Raw genomic sequence first — 21,232 nt, forward strand, 5'->3', positions numbered from 1 at the left:
AAAGAGTTAAGCCTCTTCCTAGGGTGTGCGATGTAAACCCCATACTGTCCCTATTATCATACTCTGTTGAGTGCAGTCTTCTGTCATGTGAAGGAAGTTTGGAGGGGGACAAACTCTGCAGGAAGACCTGGAAGAAAAGAATGAGAAGATACTTGACATCTAGACTATATATATATTTAGTCACTTGGAAGTTGGTTTTACAGATGTCTACATCATGTTGTAGGACCTGTTGAATTTTGCTGACAATAGACTCTGAGCAAGGATCCAAGTGCCACATGTCCAACAGTACAATTGTGAAGGTATGCATGTCAGGGGAATTCTGCAGGTGCCAGACTTGCAGGAGCATTCAACTGGAACAAACCCCCACCATGGGCAGGAGGCAGCTGCTCTGGGTTCTGAAATGCCATGCCAGTGGCTCCTCCCTGAGAGACTTGTGGAGATCTGATACCCTAAGGACTGTTTCTCGTACAAGATCAGTTCTTTAAATTGGATAGAGGTGTGGATATTGCTGTCAGAGGCTCTGCTTTCCGCACAGGAGTCATTCATCCACATTCTTGATTAGGGAGAAGTTCAGAAGGTAATAGGACAGCCTGTCCCAGAGGGCTGCTTCACCCCTGTCCCCCAGCAAGGCTTCCTGTTTCCTTCCTTCAGGGTCAAGTGGAGCTAAAGCTTGTTTCCCTTCTGACCCCAAGTCAGTACCACACACCACACTTATTTTTTTCAGGTGGCCGGGGGTCTTGGAACTGTTCTGAAAGAGAATCATGAATGCCTTCCTTCCTCTCAGTTGGAGAGACATTTCCAGATGGAGCTAATTAGGAGCAAGTGGGGGACTAGGGAAGGGAGCAAGGCAAGATAAGCTTCCCCTGGAGAACACGGGAAATGCCTAGTGAATCTTGGGGTTCATTCTCCCTGGGGTCTCTCTCCACTTACATTTGGCAGTGGCAGGTCTTTCCTCCCCCATCTTTACACCTGAATCCTAAAAGGGTTGCTCCAAGTGAAGATGGAGGAAACTAGTTCCAAAACGAAGGTCTCCTATGCTGGTATGAAGAGTTCAGGACACACTCCGGAACTGGTGACACCAGGGTGGGCCCCAAGTGCAAGGGATGAGATGGTGCTCTTGCCTTCTTTACTCCAGTTGGCAACATGTAGAAATGTGAATGTGTGTGGTGTTAGGTGCACGTGTACCAAGAGATTAAAAATATATCTGGCTTTCCCTCTCTTAATGCTCCAGGTCAGATGAGGCAACCAGAGGGGTGTGGGCCTGGAATAATCATGTAATTGTTGATGCGGAGCTGTGTTTTGTGTACTGTGTTTCAGGTCTAAAAATAATTTAGCAGTCCTTAGATACAGAGTCTGGTAAATAGAAGGCAGTGTAATTAGGAAAGGTCTGGAATTTGAAAACCTAGACCCCCTCATTGAGGCGAGATAGGCCATTGAGCTGTGGGAGGCTGGTTGCTTTCCATGAAGCAAGGCGTCTGTTTGGGCAGTGCTAGAACATTTCAAAGAGCAGAGAAGAAGCAGCCACCACGAATGCCTTTTCCATTCATTTCCCATCTGAAAACCTTAGAAGGCGTGGGCTGGAGCCCAGGACCACTCACCTCCATGTTTACTAACCTCATCATCAGGCCAAGGAGAAAGTCGGTTCATCTCCTAGAGTTTTTGCCCTTATGGTATAAAGCAGAACAGACCAGTGAACACCAACTTCTTGGGTCTGGGGGGACTGAGAAATGAATGGATTTGCAGCCAGTCACTTGATACAAACAGCTAATACCTCAGTATTGAAGAAAGTGAGTGAGGTTACTAATATATATAGGAGATTATGTGTCCTCACGTCTTCTTTAAGATAATTTCCTATAGGGAACATAAAAAGTGTTCTTGGCCTGTTAAGACTTTGCTCAGTGTTTAGTTTCCCAAAGCTCAGTCATGACCTCCTGTCATTTTTCAAGATTCTGCATCTCTGTATTTTTAAAAGACGCATTCTTCCTTCTCCCCAAGGAGCGGAACTTCAGAAAATTCAATTTATTCTCACTTGTGCTTCATTTTTCGTCCCCACCACTGCTGCCCCAGCCTTGTGCTTCTTCTCAGTGAGCTATTTTCAGTCTCTTCTCAGAGCTGAATTCTAGAGTCATGGTCCTACATAGACGCAGGCATGGGCCAGTATTTTATCTTGGTTTCTTTCCCAAGCAAACATTGTCATTGTGTCTGATATACTATATATTCTTGAGGAGCTTTTTAAAAAGAATATATCGTCCCTCAGAGGAATTGAGAGGAGTGTTAGTTCAGGGATATAACTGTAGGACGTAAAGCAGGGGTCCAGGAGCAGGGACTCAGTAGGGAGGTGGGATGGTACTTGGGGGATGGTAATTTTTACCACAGAGATGGCTCTTCTCTGGTTGAGCAGAAGGCAGATTGAACTATTGATGCTATTCTTATATCATAAGTCTTGGAAAATTTATTGAACATCTGTTATGTGCTGGAGATTTATGGCTGTTCCTCAGAAATTACTTTTATTCTTGTCAACATAGTAGAAGACACTTCATTGTTCATGTAGGGATTTGCTGAATCCCTATAAACAAACAGGTGAGCTTCAGGGGGCATTCACAGGCACAGAAAACCTTGTGGGAATATGTTAGCAACCAAAACCTGCTATGATTTTTCTTTTGAATGTACTGATTCCGCTAATGGTGTTTCCTAGTAGGTGAAAAAGAAACAAGAAATGAAATAAAATCTGACCTTTATTCATTTATTAATTTTAAAAAGCATTAGTTGAATACTTGTGTTCTTTTTTATAGTTACCTAACATTTTATTTCATCTTTTAAACCCTTGCCTCAAAATTATTCACTTATATTGTTGAGAAAATTGTTTTTAAACTACTAATTCTTGAGTGTTCAGCTCCTTTTCCTCCTCCTCTTCTTCTTCATCTTCTTCTTCTCTTCTTCCTCCCTCCTCCCTCTCTCCCCGCCCCCACCCCAACCTCTGGCAGTCTTGCCATGTTGCCCAAGCTGGCCTCACACCCTTAGCCTCAAGGTTTTCTTGTGCCTCAGCCTTCCCAGCCTGCCCAGTAGCTACAGGCATGCACCAAACACATCTGGCTTTTCCTCCTTTCTTTTAAATAATTCTTAACCTAGGTTCATGTATCCCACATGAGTAAAATTAAAGGAGTCCACAAAATTACATGGGAAAATAATCTGCCCCTATTTTCACTAACCCCTAATTAAAATTTAGTATTTCCACTAATTAGGAAATGAACCCTAGCAGTATTAGAGGTACCTGTAACCATCACCAATGGAAAGCAGATTTGAAATATCATATTACTGTACTGTAGATTCTCAAAATCTAGTTTATTCTAACCACTTTAAAATTGTGACTGTTATTACCCCTGGATTATTAAGTCTTTTACTCAAACCAATTAATAAAGAAGTAAATGTACTTTAAATCACATCATTTTAATTGTATTTCAATATGATTATTTCCCTTTACTATCTTGTATATTTTGGTTTTTGCATTTATAAACATTATTCTAAGAAGAAATCCAGAGATTTCATCGGGTAGTATAAGAGGTCTATGGCACAAAATCTTGTTTTAAATTTTGTTTTAGTCATCCTTTCAGTGAGAGTCAGTAAGACAGAAACCCTTTTGTTCTTAATATGTCTAAAAATATTTTTATTTCACCCTCACTCATGGATAGTCTCTCAAGCATGGAGCTAGATTGGGTCACCCTAGAAGCAATCCCAGGAGAAAAAGGAGAGTGAGGCCCTACATCAGGCCTGGGATCACCAACTTCTAGAAATCAGGCAGAAGAAGAGTGGCCATGGAGGAGTGATCAGAGTGAGGGCCACAGAAGGGACCAGAAGATGGGTTTCAAGGGGGGAGTCACCCTGTCAAATGGTGCCACAGGTCAGGGAAGATGAGACTGGGAATAGGACCCTGCTGGGTGAACACTCTGGGACCCCTGAGAACAGCAGTGATCCAGGACCAGGGAAAGAAGAGTGATTTGTCTGACAGTGGGGCCCCCGAAGAGAGCTGAGCAGCTGGAGGCAGAATCTGCTTATTGGGCTCTTTGTTTGCGGTTTGGCTGAAGCTGTGTTGAGTAGGAAGATGAGCATTTCCATGTAACTGACTGTTTTCTCAGCGAAGCACGAGGCAAGGCTATTGCTGGAGGAGAGGGTGTGTAATGGTTGTTGTGAGGAGTGATGAAACCAACTTAAATTGTAGAACCGCCGGGCTCTGTGATCGTAGCAATTTCACCATGGTGGTAATATATGAGCTGTGTACCTGCCCTCAGGTACCCGTAGGAACTGCTCTGAGCATTTGAAAAAGCCCACTCTTGCCTCTCCCTGGTTCAGTTTCATTCACATGGGACAGCAGAAAACCCTGAGTTGGGGACAGGGGAGGGGAGATCTCTTTCCTGACGGATGTGACCAGGAATCCTAAGGACTGTAGAGAAGAGCACCCGGGTTTTTGATTTTGGTAACCATTTACACAGATGAAGAATAGGGGGGAAATCCAGAGTGCCGGACGAAGAGGAATGTGATGAAAAAGAGGCTTCATTCACGAGGATGCAGCAGGAAGACAGCCTTTCACAAGTCAGGAAATGGGCCACATCGGAACGCAACCCCGAAGTCAGCTCCATCCTGAACTCGGAGCCTCTAGAATTGTGAGAGAGTACATTTCTGTCGTTTGGGACACATGGTCTGCCACATGGTCTGTTGTACTCTACTATGACAGCCTGAGCTGTGGCCAACATTTCTAAAAATCACTGATCCAATGCTCTGTGGAACTCATCTAGCAATGTATGAAGGTCCCCATTTCTCTACGAACTCACCAATACTTGTTGCTGATTGTCTTAACTATCCTGAAACCACTTACTCTTGCAAAGGAAAAAGAATGATCACCAACATCAAGTGGTGGTTTCAACCAAGCGATACCAAGAGCCAGCTTCTTTCTCAGGAGAGAGCACTTCATCCCCCACCTCATGGTTTCCTGAGAAACTTCCCTAGTAACGAACTATAGAAATGATCCCTTCAGACATAATATTGATCCACAGTATTACCTAACTCCTAAGTTCCTTTGTTGATGTCTGCCTGGATGATCTGTCCATGGATGAAATTCGGTGTTGAAGTCCTTAATTATTATTGTATTGGAATCTGTTTCTCCATTTAAAGATACAATAATATGTGCTTTTAATTTGGAAAAAAAGGAACTCTGCTCTGAAATCCATCCTCCATTGCTCCCCTCTCCTTTCCACCTCATCATCTTCCTCTTCTTCTGCTCTCTTTCATGTTAAAATCTCTTTAACTGCTGACTTACACTAATTCACACTAATATGCAACTTTCTGGAAATGGAATTGTATGATATCAAGCTTTCAAAACTATTTGAGTCAGAGGAGAGGCTGTTTCTTCATTTTTAACCAATTTTTCCCTAAAAGTGTAATTTCAGGAATTAGGGGCAAATAGATATAGGGGTTTTGTTGTTGTTGTTATCATTTGTCACTTAGGTGACAACTTATACATCCGGTATCATATTTTTCAGACCATTATGGTGCCATTCACTATACTTTCAGTTCAGTTATATTCCAGTCTGGAAAAAAATTACTTAATATTCTTTCATGGAAGAAAATGGGCCTGGAAAATTTTAGCTAATTTATTTCAATGTCCTTTTTTGCTCTAATTAAATCATGACTCAAGAATCATAAAGAAAAAACTACCAGCTAGGCATGGTGATGCATGCCTACCCAGCAACTCGAGAGGCTGAAGCAGGAGGATCACAACTCAGAAGCCAGTCGGACAACTTATAAAGACCCTGTTCCAAAATACAGTTTAAAAAATGACTGTGGGTGAATCTCAGTAGTTAAGCACCTTTGGGTTCAATCTCTAGTACAGCAAAGAAAAAAAAAAGTCAAGACTACCAGCATAAGTAAGTAAGTATAGTATGATTTCTTTCAACACTCAGAAATCCCTACTCCATCTCAGACATGAGTTGTATATAGATAACCTCCCTGCCTCTACGTGTGAAAATGTTCCAATGTAAGGAGATGATTGTCTTAGTAGACTTCCTTGGGAGGGAGCTGTCTTTTGACGAGCACCTTGGAAACATTTGAGACCTAGATCCCTGAGAAGATAGTAGAGGTTTACATGCGTAAGGTCAGGAATGGATGATGTTTATTCCTGTAGAGGGGGGAGCTGATGGAAGAATAGACTGCGGAGAAGAAGGGGAAAAAATCTATCAAACTAGAGAGGCTGGCACAAGAGAAGGTGGAGCCTGTGAAATGGCACAGTGGAGGGGTGGACAAGGCACCTGACAGCAGTGATGTCCGCTGTTCCAGTCACCTTTCAAGCAGGTCTTTGATTTCCTCACCTCTAAATCTTCATGTTCACATTTTCTGTGGGTGTATGTTTCATGGAATTTGATAAAGAAGCTGCATCTCATTTGCACTAACCTGGGGCATCCCAGATGCCCATATGTGGAAAGTGGCGCTCTGAACTTCCATAACTGGGATAGGGCAATTTTACCTAGAGTGACAGGGGTCCATGATCAACATTTAGGTTAGGCTTAGTTCTCAAACCCAGTCAGACTTGGATCAGCTCTGGTGTTCTTGTGGTGGTCACCCCATTTTCCAGCATCTTTCTAGTTAGAATCAGAGAAGAATGTAATGGAAGCATTTTAGCCAGATTGTAGCCTGAGATTTTGTCTAAGTAGGACAAAACAGCTAGCTAGCATGATGTGGACTTAATCCTAGCCTGGCTTGGAGTGTGGCCTGAAGAAACTCCTGGAATAAGTTTTCTTGTTGACTTATTGATGGGACAGGTTTGTTTATGGGTGTTGTCAGAAGTTGAAGGCCTCTATCACCCCTTACAGTTAAATATGGGACTCAGGAAAATGTGTAGGACTTCGTGGTTATTGGAGGAGATAACAAGTGTCATCTCTATTTAATTAATAGAGATAAACAATGGCAGATATTTGACTATGCTCACAGTGCAGAAATGTAACAGGACTTTTCCTCTGGATGCCAATTATTCTACTTAGAACCATTCTCCTTCCAGGAAATTAGAGATAAGAAGGGGACACTAAGATGTAATGTTAAGGGGACTGAATGGGAAATTGGAGGACCTAAATTCTAATTCTTGTTCTCACATTAGTAGGTTTTGTTGCTTAAGTGTTTAACTAAAGTTAAACCTTTCAACTTTGCCCGATGCTAGGGAATGAGAACAGATGATCACCTGGCCCCCTTCAGGCAAACATTCCTTGATTCTGATTTTTCTCCTGACACGGATGACTCTCCAGCTCATATTTTCCAGTCCTTTTGGCAATGTGGGTGTTCCTTAATTACCTTTGTAAATTCTAAGGAAATTAGCTCTATAATAAGGGGGCTGTATATTAGGGCCATAGGGAAGGTTGAGGCCTTGAAAACAGCATAGGACAATGGAATGTGAATGGGAGATGCTCTCAAGGCTTTGTAGGTCCAAATTCAGGACCTACCAGATATCTGCAGATAGCCCTTACTGCCACTTGCAGTCCCCAATCATCCACATCAGGATACACAACAAAGGAGCAGAGGTTAGCAGGGGATTGGTCACCCAGTGTGCATGGTCCAAAGAACATGTATGTATGCTCTAAGAGGAAAAGGGTGGCTTCCTTCTTTGCAGATTCCCTCCCAGGCTGAAACAAGGAGGGCCCAAGTTCTCAAACACTCTTGCATGATACTGGGGCAGCGGGCAGGGACTGGAGGAAGAGGATTGAACGACACATTCACTCAATCAATAACTATAACATCATATGCATCATGAGGGTGACACGTGTCATGCCATGGCATCAGCAAGCACCTTCTCCTACATGGATGGCTTGTCCTCTGTAAGAACTGAAGATGTCACTTGCAGAATAGAATCAGAATTGCCTAAGGAAAGGTCAATAAAGACTATGTGAAGGTCTTCAGACCTCTCCATTGCCCTCTGTTGATACCTCTATGGAGTCATACCTTAAGTTTCTCTGTACCCAGAAAAGACAAGGAAGGTAGGAGAGTCCAAAAGAAGGTTCTACTTGGAATATGTGTGAGATTTCTGGCAGAGGCTGGGGCCATCACTGGAGGCATAAGCAGCTGAAGAAAGGAGTTGTCAAGTGTGTCCAGTTGGCTCAAATGACGGAAGCCTCAGAACCTCTGTATCTGAAAGACGAGTACATGGAGAAGGCGTGATGACACTCTTCAGCAGTGGACAGTGAAATCCAAACCTGGGAGGCTGCAGCTGAGCACAAATGTGACCAATCCCATTAGTGGAGACTCTGCCAAAATATCCACACAGGAGATAAGAATAAAATCATTTATGTACTATAAAACTGCCCAATTATTTATTGGTTCCTTTCAGGCATAAGAACAGGTCAGTGCCAGTGAAGACTTTTCCTGGCCTTGATACAGAAATACCAAAAGAGAACTGACCCTGGGCTACATCGGGTCAAGAGGGTTACCAACATCTGGTTGGGGATATAAAATAAAAGAAGGAAAACAAAGGATTTACCCTGTCAAAATGTGGAAGTGGGAGTGTTTTTAGAGTTGAATCATTATGTGCTTTTTTGTATATGCAGCTCTGGGACTGGGGTATTACTGTAATAATTTTGCTGGTGTGTTACACTTTCAAAATCGTCAGTCATGTCTTCCCTCAGGGAGCCTACCTTCTAGTGAGGGAATGGCAGCTTCTGACAGCCCAAAGTGGAACGGTGCCCTGGAGTGTACTGGAGGTAATGCATGCTATGGTAAAATAATTAAAGGGGATCAGAAGAGCTGACATGTGGAATACGGTGGTGAGCAAAGGACTAACTAAGAAAGCTGTATTTGAGAAAAGTGTGAATGAGGTGAGGGAGTCGTCACCAGAAAATCTGTGCAAAAGAGCAAGGACATGGAAACTGCTGGAAAATATTTATTTGTTTGGTGCTGAAATTTCTGTCTGAGTAAGTAGGAGCTCTGTCTTTAGTAACACTGTACCCTGAAGTTGTACAGGACCCTTCCTACTTACAAACATGGGTAACAAGACTGGGGTATTAACTACTTGGGCTACGTTGGTGTTTTGCTTGAAGAAGTTTGGGTTCAACTTGCCACCTGCTCCAACGTTTTAGAAGTCAAAATAAGGACATATGTGTCAGTCAATTCCAGCTGTAGTTATGACAGGACAAGGCCTCTCCATCAGCGGTTTATTCTGGGCTGCAGCCGACACCACATGGTGGTTCCATTTTTTTATTTGCATTTGTTTTCATTGTAAAGTGTGTGCAGAGAGCACAGAGTGTTCCTAGCAACAAGCAGGGGCCTGTGGGTGAGGGGAATTGCTTCTCAGGGAAGGGACAACCACTTTGACAATGCTTCATTCCACGTCAGGGAGCCAACTGCACCCAACCACTGAAGTGCAAGCAAAGCATTTTGAAAGAAGCATTTGCCAGGGGCTAACTCTGAATGTAGAATATATCCAATTACTTAAGGCAAAATATATCCAATTCAACTGGTAGAACACAATTGAGAATCACTACCTAGAAGTGGAAAATAAAATTTGAAGGTTCATTCTCTCTTTATTCAAATATTGTCAGACTTCCATATTCTCTTGGTTCAGAATTCATGAATTCCATCAACCTCAGACTGAAAATATTTGGGGGGAAAATCATCTTTATATTGAACATGTATAGACTTTATTTCTTTGTCATTGTTTTCTAAAAAATACAATAGAACAACTATTTACATAGCATTTACACCGTATTGCGTTTATTAGGTATTATAAGTAACCTAGATGATTCAAATTACATGGGAGGATGTGTGTAAGTTGTTATAAGTAAACACAATGCCAGTTTATGTAAGAGACTTGAGCATCTGTGGGCTTTGGCGTGTGCTGGGGTTCCTGAAACCAATCCAATAGGGATGACTGCACTTAACTTTTGCCTTCAGTCTACTGATATTATACCCTAGTGCAATTGCAGGCAAGAAAGAAAGGAGACCAAGAAGAGGGTGGGGGACAGGGAAAGAGATGTGCTCAGAGGCAGTAGAGCCACATCTCCAGATAACAGCTAACCCGCTTAAGATTTTCTTGAGCTTCACGGAGCCTCTGACGAACTCAGCGTGGTTATTATCTCATTTTCACACATAGTAAAACTGAACCTCAAGGAGGTCAACTAAGGGGCATAAGGCCACATAAATAGACCTGGGTGGGGCAGCTCTTAGAATCCCTACAGTCTGACTCCGGAGTTCTTGCTCTGACATTATGAGGGCTTCTCTAAAACCCCACTTGCGGTCTCTGGGGGACATATTTCCCTTGCAGATTCCTGCGCTCCAGGCCACGCCTCATTTATCAACATTTTGTGGGCGGAGCTCTGGATATTGAACAACATTTTAATAGCATTCTCCAAACAATTGGACAATAATCTATCACTTACCATCTGTAGTCTGACTTTGGGTAGACCACTATTTCTCCTTGGACCTCAGTTACCTTATTCGTAGGATGAGGATGAATAGGGTTAATTCCAGCTCAAAAACTGATTGTGATTCAGAGTTAAACCCAACAACCTGACTGCAGTTTGCCAACTGGACCTTTTCCAGGTCTCCCTATCTTTAAGTATCAGTGTTATCGAGATGATATACAATTGTCACTGAATGTGTAGTCTGATGCACAAATGTTCATAGTTTCCCAGGAAACCTAGGAGAACTGAATATCCCTTCAGGTGGCATATTCAAAGTGTACCCCTCCTCAAACCCAGGGTCGGGCCTCTCAACCTGAGGCGATTCCTTTATTCTCTGACTTCTTGACACTGCTAGAGGTGAGGAGCTCACTGATCATGTAAATCTTCCCCACGCAATCTAAACTGGTGGTCATCTTTAGAATTTTTAAACCAGGCATCCAGCACCACTCCTTAGTTCCAACCCAGTGTTGGTTTGAGCTGGTTTCGTTTTTTTTGATTCCCCCCGCCTCCCTTCAGAGAAAGAAAAGCAAGAACAAGGGGCATTGGCCAAACAAGTCTGTCCACTTGGTGGAGAGGTTTCCAGATAAGAGAATCTGAAGGACTTCCCATGGGCGTGAGGGAAACTGCACACGCCATCCGGGGAAGAGGACCAGGAAATCACTTCTTGTTTTTAAAACAGCAGCAAGGCTCTCGGGGATGGTTCTGTGAGGCTTGGAGGATCACAGCTGGGGGAGACCCCAGTGAGGCTAAGCGTAGGCACAGTAGCTGCCGGTCTTTGCTCAAAGTGTGCCATGAGCCCTGCTCGGCTCTCCCTCCACTGGGAGTAAAGTCCCTGGGGAGGCTGCAGGGCAAATGGCCTTGTAAGGGAAGCTTTTGGTCGTCTGTTCAGAGCAGGAGCCAGTCTGAAAACTTCGGTCTTGCACAGGTAACAAGTGATTCTCCTTCTGTTGTCTGTCTCCCATTGTAGCAAGTCCTCCGAGGGACCCAAGTCACTCTGGCATTCCTCTTAAGGCATCTCTAACTCTGATTCTCTTAATTTTTTTCTTTCCTAGCTGCAGTGTGTGCAGGGAAGGGAAGGTATGGTGTCAAGAGCACCGTGCATACCAGTGGTCCCGATACTAAGATTATGTTTAGGAAGATTGTCAGGCAACTAACTGCGATTCTGTCAGATTTTCTCTTTAGTACAGATTGTTTGCTGTTTTAAAAATGAATCCCTGAGCCAGAAACTATGATCAGGACTACAGCATCTGTGAACTAGTGTTCAGTTGCCCTGCCATGAGCATTTCAATGGCCAGGTAGTCACTGTGGTTGTGCTGAGTGAGAAGGTGGAAGCTGCATCTAGATAGCAGGAGGAGCCTGGCATGGTCTCTCAGCTCCCAGTCCAGGATCATGGCGAGGGAGACCTCCCAGCCATGGCTGATGGGACTGGAGCTTGTAGTCAGACCACGGAAGGAGGTCAGTGGGAGTGTTGGGGCTTAGGAGCTGGGCACACTTGTTTTGAACATTCTAGAAAGAAGGAATAGCTCTGTAGCGTGTGGCTTGCTTTTTAAACCATGTTTTCTTATATTTCGTACAAAGCCAGACCTTGCACCTTCACAATAGCTATTTTTCCTTTCATAAGAGGTTAATGCAGTTGACTTTTTCATTTTTCAATTACATTAAGTAATATGTGAATATATTCTTAAAGACTATCTGTTTAGTTTTTTAAGCGCTATGTTCCCCAATATGCATACTCCCCACCCCAAGATTATCCCATCAACACTTTGCTGCATTACCAATTGAAGGACTTATTTTCTGTTCTTCCTGGCCCTTACGACAAGCAGAGACACAGGAACACAATGTAGTTTCTTGGTCAATTCCTGTCCTGACCCATGCCAACACCACGGAAGGTTAAAATGACCCAGGGGAAACACAAGTAGCTCTTTTAACACTTAGCAAAGTCTGAGAGTTTTACTCATTTTTACCACTACTACTTCTGTGTTGGTTTTGATTTTGGTGATTATTAATATTAATAACAACTTCCCTATGATGAAGCTCTAGATTTGCTAAGTAGTGGTTTGGGCTTTTCCTTAAAAAAAATCAGAGACAGTCTTTTCTGGAAATGAAAGAGGGGAAAATAAAATAAAATAATGACATAGATAGATTGATGGGTAGATGGATAGATAGATAAAGTGGTTGGCACAGTGAAGCTGGCGTAAAGGTAGGAGAGATTCCCTTTTTATCTGATGGATAATAAATGCAATGAACAGAGATATTAATTTTCCATCTCTTTCAGTCTTCTTTTAAAGGTGGCATTTTATTTATTTATTTATTTATGGCACTGGGAATTGAACCCAAGGGTGTTTACTACTGAGCTACATCTATTTATATTTTTATTTTGAGACAAGTTTTCACTAAGTTGCCCAGGGTGACCTTGAACTTGCAATACTCCTGCCTCAGCCTACTGAGTAGCTGGGATTACAGGCAAGCACCTCCACATTCTACTGAGGTGGCCTGTTCGATCTGCCTCCATCCCCTATATATTGTTAAAAGACGAGTGAATAAAAAAAAATAATATGGGTCATGGACAGAGACTTTAGAAAGATGGTACCAAGCAGCAACATTAAACCCAAGAGGAGCTACAAAATACTTTCAGGTGCTAGTTTGTATTTTCTTGCCTTAAGATTTCTCCACTTGGCTCTGCTGGTTTTAGAGATTCAATAGTACACCATTTTGTTAAAGCTGTCTGCCTTTGTCTTTTCTCCAGATTGGTGGCTAATTTGATTAATAATCTCAATGCAGAGTGTTAACCCTACTGAGGCCTTGCTCCCTGTAACTTGCGGATTTTACAGAATCCAATGAAACTTCCTAGGCAAACAATATGTGCTCTTCTCATGCATAACTATGGGGCTCATACATTTTACAAGGTCACCTTGTGTTGTGTCCCAATCCCAAGAAAAGGAAAAAAAGAAATACTAATCATTCTTTGCATCTGCCACTCTCTGAATTGAATTAAATGTGAATAACCAATAAATCAGGACTGTTTTATAAATTATAAAATGTGTCTCTTTTCTACTCTGACATTTCTTGATATAGTTCAAATTGGTAATGCTTGTCATGAAATGTTTTCTCTGTTATAAAGAGCGCCAGAGGTGGGGGTCTTCTGAATGGATCTCATTTCCCCTAGTGCCTGTGAGTTTTTGCAGAGTGAGTTCTCCTGGAAGAATTGTTAAATATATGCATTGGCTACCGGCACACCATGAATGCATGAGTTATTTACCAGCTCAGCACTTCAAATCACATCCTATCACTCTGCTCATGATGGTTGAGAGAACTGGAATCTTGCCTATTTCCTAAAAGATGATCACAAAAGTGAAACCTTTAAAATCACAGCCTAGTGAAATTACCTACACTAGAGAGACTTGCAAATGCTGTGGAATTTCAAAGGCAGAGAATCCTTTCCTGTAATTAGCTTAGATGCCTCATGGAAGGCAAGGTGCTGGCACCGAGAATCCTAATAAGTGATACTGATGAGTGCTTACTGCATGCTAGGCATGCTCAGCACTTTGCAATGATTGTTCATTGATTTAGTTGTTCCAATAATCCTGTGTCTCAGGTATTATTATAATCCCTATTTTAGAAATAAGGGAACACACAAAGGTTAAGTCAGTTGCTTAAGGCACATGCCTTGGGAAGCAGTGGAGTTAGAATTCCATCTCAGGCAGTCTGACTTCAGAGCCTATATGCCTAATTTGTGTGCCACACTACAAAGAACACAACAGTGTAACCAGATAAGTAGCTGAGAAGAAAAATACAGTGAAGTGCAGAGAATTATCTCTGGAGAAGACAACAGCAGCATGCTATAAAAGTTAAACATTCAGACATTGGCAATAAACTCAGCTACTTGCTGTATGACCTGCGCTGTTACTTACTTTACCCAAGCCTCAATTTTTTAGCTGAAAAATGGGGGAAATAATAGTTCTCACAATATAAAATTGTTGGGATTGAGTCTAGAACCTGCATAGTATTTTGTCTAATGCCTGACATGAAATACATTTTTGCTATTGTTATTAAGTGAAAAAACAAGATTTGAAATGATGAGTGAAGCTAAGAAGGAATAGAGCATTTCACTCTCTGAGAACAGTGTGAAAAGAGGCGGAGAGGTGGCAATCTTCAAACAACAGTTACTGTCAGTATGTATGATCGATGTTGCAAAAGAGGGTACAATAAAAAACTTGTGAGTGGGTTAGTCTGTTCTCTATCCAGGGGTTAATGGTAGAAAAATGAGGCAGAGCTGGCTGTATGTTAGGCTGTGGTGCTCAGGCTTGTCAGGAAGCAATCTGAACACCCCAGGGCATTTGAGAATGTTTAAAGTACTTGAATAGGATATATTGGCCATCTAGGGAAAATAGTGTTCTAGAGAGATTTACCAGCTGCTGTTGTGCTAGACTGTGTCAGGGTTAAAGGAGAGAGGAGTCCATTCAGGAGGTCTCTGCAACCATCCATCCCGGTGTGAGGGGATAACTTCCAAGCCAATAGGCTGGCCCTGGAGAAGAACAAGAGCTCTCAGAGTGCCCATGACAAGTCCTTGATAGGACTCAGTGACTGATTGACTGGGGGCTCCTACTCCTGCCTTGCTTCTTGCGTCCAAGAACCCCCATGGGGCCGAGAGTTGGGAAGATAGCGAATGAAGCTGTCAGTTGGTAAGTCTCAGGCAAGATAGGTCAGGAGAGACAGTGGTAGAGAGAAGCAAGTTCAGCTTTAGATGAGTCCAATTTAGACGCAGGGGGAAATAGCACAGTTGAAGATGAGTACCTAATATTTAGCAAAGAGGCCAGGGTGGAAATAAAGTTTTGGGAATGCTCACATAAATTGATAGTTGAAACTATAAAAATAGACAAGCTCCTGAGAGAAAGGGCATCAAAGGAGAAAAGCCAGGACCAAGGAGAAGTATTTAGTAGGGCTCACCATGTGGTGGTTTTAAGATGAGAGGGATGGAGTGGTGGAAAGAGAAGGAGAGAAGCAGAAACTGGAGCAATAGGAGAAACAGAAAAGGAAGAGGGCGTGGCAGAGAGGAGGGGACCAAAGATGGCAGCAGTACCCAGCAGGAGCCAGGGGACTGGGATGATGGATGGGGAGCTAGGGTGGGGAGCTAGGGAAGTACCTTTCTGAGCTCATCTTCATTAAGTTCTTTTCATAATGAAGACTGAAGTCAGATTGATTAAATTAAAGAAATCTTGGAACAGCAAAGAATGGTAGGGGTATTGTATTTTTCAAGGAAAAAAGTCATACTTTTTTTTTTTTTTTTTTTCATTTTGAATAGCACATGCCTTATCATTAAAGTCTAACAAAATCTTTAAAGGGAAAAATAAACATTTAAGAGAAGTAAAGTCACAGCCATGGACAGCAATGCCAGGTCTCAATGGTGTGGCCAAGGGCAATATAGCAAGGAGCCACAGAAGGCTAAGATGGTCCTTCAAGCGATTAAAATGTTGGAATATTTTAAACCAGGTGAATAAATTCTATCTTAAGCCCCCAGAGTGCCTCCTTTCCCCACCTCTGCTCAGCCACCAGCCCCACCTCCCTGGGATCTTCCCTAGATCTCCCTGCTATTCAGCAATAGAGTTGCTAATGTCTGGCCCAGCAGCAAACCCCAGGCCTGTGCTCTAGATGGAGGCCAGAAACTCTTCTGATTGGTCTATATCATTGTTAAATTACTCAGCTAGTCAACAGAAGAACCACAGCATGGTAAAGCCTAAACCTACTCCCAGGCCCTGTGATTCTTGATCCAGCCCTGCAGCCAAGTGCAGGGCTGCCCTCCATGTGCAGTTGGAATGCACGCCTGGCATTGTTTTGCCTGGCATCGGGAAACCCCTCCACATGATAAATTAGGGCAACAAGATAGACTAGATAGGAGCAGAGTTGAACTTAGTGTTTTCATAAAGATAGCAATCTTTTGCTTAAAGGTTAAAATCCCCTGGTGACTTACAACAGGGAAAGAAGGATAAAAGGTTATCAACATGGCCCACATGTGCAGTGTGTTTTGGAAAACTTGATCCCATTGTGTACAAACAAATGTTCTCTGCAATCTGATAGTGCTGAGCCACTCTGACACAATGCTGCCACAGAACGTTATTTCAAGCGAAGAAAAATTAAATAGGGAAGAAAAAAACAACTTCAATACAGTTCTTTAATTGGTATTGTGTTTTGTGTGTGTGTTAAATAAATATTTAGCTTATAGTTCTGCATGTGCAAGGGATGAATCATCTAATTAAATAAGGCCTGCAAAGATAAGTCTTATTTCTACAATTGAAAATACATATCTGATGAAGGCAGGCTCTTAAAGTTGCACTTGAGGATTTTTAATATACACTACAATTCAGGAGGGAGGTTACTGATGACATCCTATCCTTATTGCAGCCTCATGGAAATGAGCAAAGAGTAGTAGTCTCAGCCAAGTTTGCAATGACTGCTGTAGATTGAATCTGGAATGTTCCCCAGTCTCATGTATTGAAGGCTTGCTCTCCAGTGCAGCAACATTCAGAGATGGGACCTTTAGAAAATGATTGGATCATGAGGGCTTTCACCTCATCAGTGAATTAATACACTTGATGGATTAATAATTTGAATGGACTACTAGAGGTGGTGGAAATTAGGCAGGTGGGGCATTGTTGGAGGAACTAGATCCCGGGGGGTGTGCCTCTGGGGACTGTATCTTGTCCCTGGACCTTCACTCTATTTCTTCCTCTCTGCTTCCCGGCTGCCAAGAGCCGAGCTGCTTCCTTCTGCCATGCCCTTCCACCATGATGTTTCTGCCTTGGAGTCAGCCAACCATGACCTGAAACTTATGAAACCATGAGCCAAAATAAATCTTTCCTTCCTAAGTTGTTCTTTTCAGGTGTCTTGTCACAGTGACAAAGAGCTGACAAACGTACAATCCTACAGAAATTTGGTACTACAATCCATCAACCACCATTGGCAACTCTGTTTTGAATTATTCTCTAGTAGTAGAATGATATATGTATATATCTATTTTCAGTCTCTTAACCTAGTCTCAATTTTGATAAGTACATGTTTAAATGAAGAGTGGCCTGTGCCTCGTTTGTACACTAGAATATGGGGGTAGAGGGAGGTAAGGAGTTAGACCTTTTGTTTCTTTCGAAGAGAACAAAAACTTGTCTAGTTAGCCAGCCATAGGCCAAGGGTTGGTACAAAGCATGCTTCCCTTGATATTATCCTAGCATGCATTAGGATTAGTTCCTTTCTTAAAGGGAAAGCTATGCTATAACATCACCTATGTATGTGAGATGAAAGCTAAGTAGCTTACACATGGGAAGAACCTCCACTGTCTCTCCCACTTTAAACCAAATTTTTTGAGTCTCATGGGCTCACCATCTCCAAGTCCTCACTTCCCACACCCTTTACACCTCTTCCCAATGAGATTCCCCCTTGATAAGAATTTATCATGTCTCCAAACCCAATAAGCAATCTCAGTTCCTTCATGGACCTCTTAGCATCCTTGGACATAAATGAACATGCCTTCCTTCTTGACACTCAACCCTCCCAGCTTCCATGACTCTACTCACCTTCTTTACCTCCTGCCTCTCTAATTTCATTCCCAAACATCTTGGTGTTATCATCTTCTTTGGACCTCAAATGGTTGGAATTATGTGAAATTGGGTCCCGGGGCTTCTTCCCTACTCTCAACAGTCTCCTTAATCAATCTTACCCAATCCTGTTGTTGCAACTACCAGGCCCAGGACTCAGTTCACCTCACTCCAAACAGGTCTTCTGTTTCCTTTCAGTGTTCCATCCACCCTGAACTTCCTGCAGTGCCTTGACCAGTGCTTTTCCCACACCTCAGAGCCTTTACACATGATCTGTTTTCCACCTAGAAGCCCCTTACTCCTCTCCTTCCCACCTCCCCTTTTGTTTTCAGCTAACTCCAATTCATGCTTCATCTCAATTAAATGCCTCCCCTGGGACACCTTCCACACACTTCTAAGACCAGCTCACATCCCTCTGCTTTAGATTATTTATTTATTTATTTGCCGTGCTGATCAAACCAGGGTCTTGCATATGCTATGTAAGTGCTCAACTACTGACCTACAGCTCCAGTTCTTTTTTAGACAGTTCAGCTCAGTGGTTAAAAGGATCCTTGAGAGGACTGAGTGACAGTGTCCTTGAGTTAGGCTCTTTAGCTTGAACTTCTGACTCATGTAAATTATTTAACCACTCAAAAGCCCAGTTAATTTTCTCTCATGCTATTAGTTAGATACCATAGTATAACCACTTCATTAGTGCTGTAAAGGTTAAGTAAGTTAATACAGCCAGTGCTCACATCAGTTCCTGGTACATAGTACGTGATCAAGAAATATTAGTATTTTTATTTTTCTCCTTGGTAGCACTTTCCCTTGGTAGAAAATTGAGTAATTCTTTCTTTAATAATGACCATTTATCCGTTAGACTCCAAGCTCCATGGACACAGGGATCATTGCCCTGTTTACTACTATTTCCCCTGCACCTAGTGGAACACCTGGCACTTAGCTGGAGTTAACTAATGTTTGTTCAGTGAACAGACTTATAAATGAATAGATAAGTGAGGGAATAAACAGGTTTTCTTCATGGAAAATTTACAGTGATAAACCTAATAGAAGCAGGAGGCTGACCGCCTACATTAAGTCTGGGTAGGTTTTAGGGGAAGTGGGGACACATGCCTGGAGCCTTCGTCTAGGGGAAGCCTTTTACCAGGGCACTGAAGGATGAGTAGAATTTGAGTATACAGTGATTGTGCTGGGCCTAGGGAACAAGAAGGAATGGAGATTAGTAAACCAAATAAATTTCAGGATTTTTTTTTTTTTTTTTTTTACTTTTGTCAAACACTGAAAAATAGTTTGAAAATAATGATTTCTCTCTTTCCCCATGATTAAATCTCAAGATTTTTTTTTTTTTTTTTAACTTTTGCATGAACATGGGAAAATCTCTAGCCCTATTTTAGAGTCTGAAAAAGCAACCGATTTTGGAAGAAAATGTGATGGATGCTTATTGATATGCTGACTCTTAAAAATAAAATCCAGGTCATGGAAGACCTAGAGTACCCGTAAGAATGAGTGATTATCTTTATTCTGAAAGCAGCAAGGAACTAACAGGGAGTAACCTGGGAAAAGATATTTCCTGAAGGTCAATCTTGCATTCATGCAGAGATGGGGCAGAGAGGCAAATGACGACAGCTATCACTAGGGTGCAAATGGGGCAGGGAGGGCCTGGACTATGTAGCAGGTCAGAGGTGGGTTGAATAAATGTAAGAGATGGTTACAGTGAGGCCCAGAAGATAATCCAAGTGAGGTTGCATTCAAGCGAAATAACTCTAAGGAATTTAGATTCTTAGAACAGTAATGGGAACTTTGAAGGCCAGTTCTTATACCCCAATTTTGAAATCATTGAGTTCAGTCAAATCTCTGGCTTTGCCAATAAGAAAACTCAGACTCAGAGAGGTGAAGTGGCATGCCCCATGTCACACAGCTTTTGATGGCAAAATGAGATTAGAACTCATATTTCCAATTTCTAATGAGGTGTTTATATATACAGAAAAAATTTCCTTTTACTCTTGTTCATATCCAGCCAAGAAGATCTCTTAGTTCAAATGAAATGGTAGCTTTTCCCCAGGAGATTAGATTGTTTAATTTATAATTTTGCCACTACCACATATCTGTAGTATGGTCTTAGTGAGCCACTAACAAAGCTCCCATTTCCATATCTGAAAAATGGGGATAATTTAGTAGAGATGTAGGCTTAGGGAGAGGATTGAGTGACACAGTTCTTGCAGAGAGTTTAGCACCTTAGCACCTTGCTGGAACATAGTGCACACGGAACAATGACTGGGTTTTATGATCATCACCACCTCCAACACTATTCGCCATTCCATCATAGATGGTCTGCCTGACTATAGGACAATACTATTGTTTAGAATTTCTAGAATCACTGCTGATCTCGGGAGTTCAGACCACTCAGTTCCTCTCTGATTTTGAGATATTCAGCCCCTGCGTTGCCTTAGTTTTCTCATCCAAGACACTGAGGGGCGAGGGTGTGTGAGCCAGGGCGTGGGAGGAGCGGGGAGGATGGGAGGAGCGGGGAGGACACGCGGAGGCGGAGCCGCTCAGAGTTTAGCAAGCCACTTATTTCCAGAAATGCTTCCACCATTGCCCTGCTGGCCGCCTCTCAGCCTGGTGATCTCACGAGGGCTCTCAGTCCTCATGAGCCCCATGAAACCCACGTTGTGAAAGTGCTTCAGATCTTGCAGACACACAAGCCCGCTTATTTTTTCCTTCTCTCCCAGTAACTTCCTTACCCCAAATAAAATAGGCGTGGGAAGGGTTCTAGCAAGGAGTTGTCCTGGAGCACTGGTGTTTTGTAAGACTTGGGAGAACAGATCAGGTACATAGTGACAGATCCTGAAACGTAACCATGCAGAATGTCATTCCTGACCGCCAAGAGACCCTGATCCTCCAAGTGCAGCATCTCTGAGATTCCCCAGGACTTATTCCTGGCATGTGACGTCAGCATGTGCTTTCTTTGCTCTCCCTCTTTCTAAACTTTACAGACAGGAAAACAGAGTCAGAGGAGATCAGGAAGTTGCTCAACACTACAGGGCCAGTCAGAGGATTAAGTCATGTTTCCCAGTTTTTCCTAGATGTAGCCAGCTTATAGAAGCCAGGGAGTCAGGATAGTGTCTAATATTTTCATTTAAAAAGAGAAAGAGATTGGGAATGATGCCAGATACTTCTCTTTCTCTCACTGCCCCTCTGTCACTCTCAGTCTTTGTC

The 21,232-nt window shown here is 42.6% G+C and overlaps 1 protein-coding gene across 5 annotated transcripts in view; it reads left to right on the forward strand.

Annotated features, from left to right (window-relative positions):
* Positions 1–21,232, forward strand: part of ADGRF5 (adhesion G protein-coupled receptor F5) — a 96,618-nt gene that overhangs the window by 13,921 nt on the left and 61,465 nt on the right. For 2 of the 5 annotated variants that reach the window (XM_079147141.1, XM_079147140.1), the window contains exon 1: positions 10,675–11,355. The exons of 1 other annotated variant lie outside the window; for it this stretch is intronic. In XM_079147141.1, coding sequence (XP_079003267.1) covers positions 11,038–11,355 — 318 coding nt within the window. In that variant the 5' untranslated portion in view covers positions 10,675–11,037. Of the gene's footprint in view, positions 1–10,668; positions 11,356–21,232 lie in introns of those variants that run through there. 2 more of the 5 variants (XM_079147139.1, XM_079147142.1) reach the window with 2 other exon arrangements.

Source organism: Sciurus vulgaris (genome assembly GCF_902686455.1).
Source record: "Sciurus vulgaris genome assembly, chromosome: 7".
NCBI classification, from domain to species: domain Eukaryota; kingdom Metazoa; phylum Chordata; class Mammalia; order Rodentia; family Sciuridae; genus Sciurus; species Sciurus vulgaris.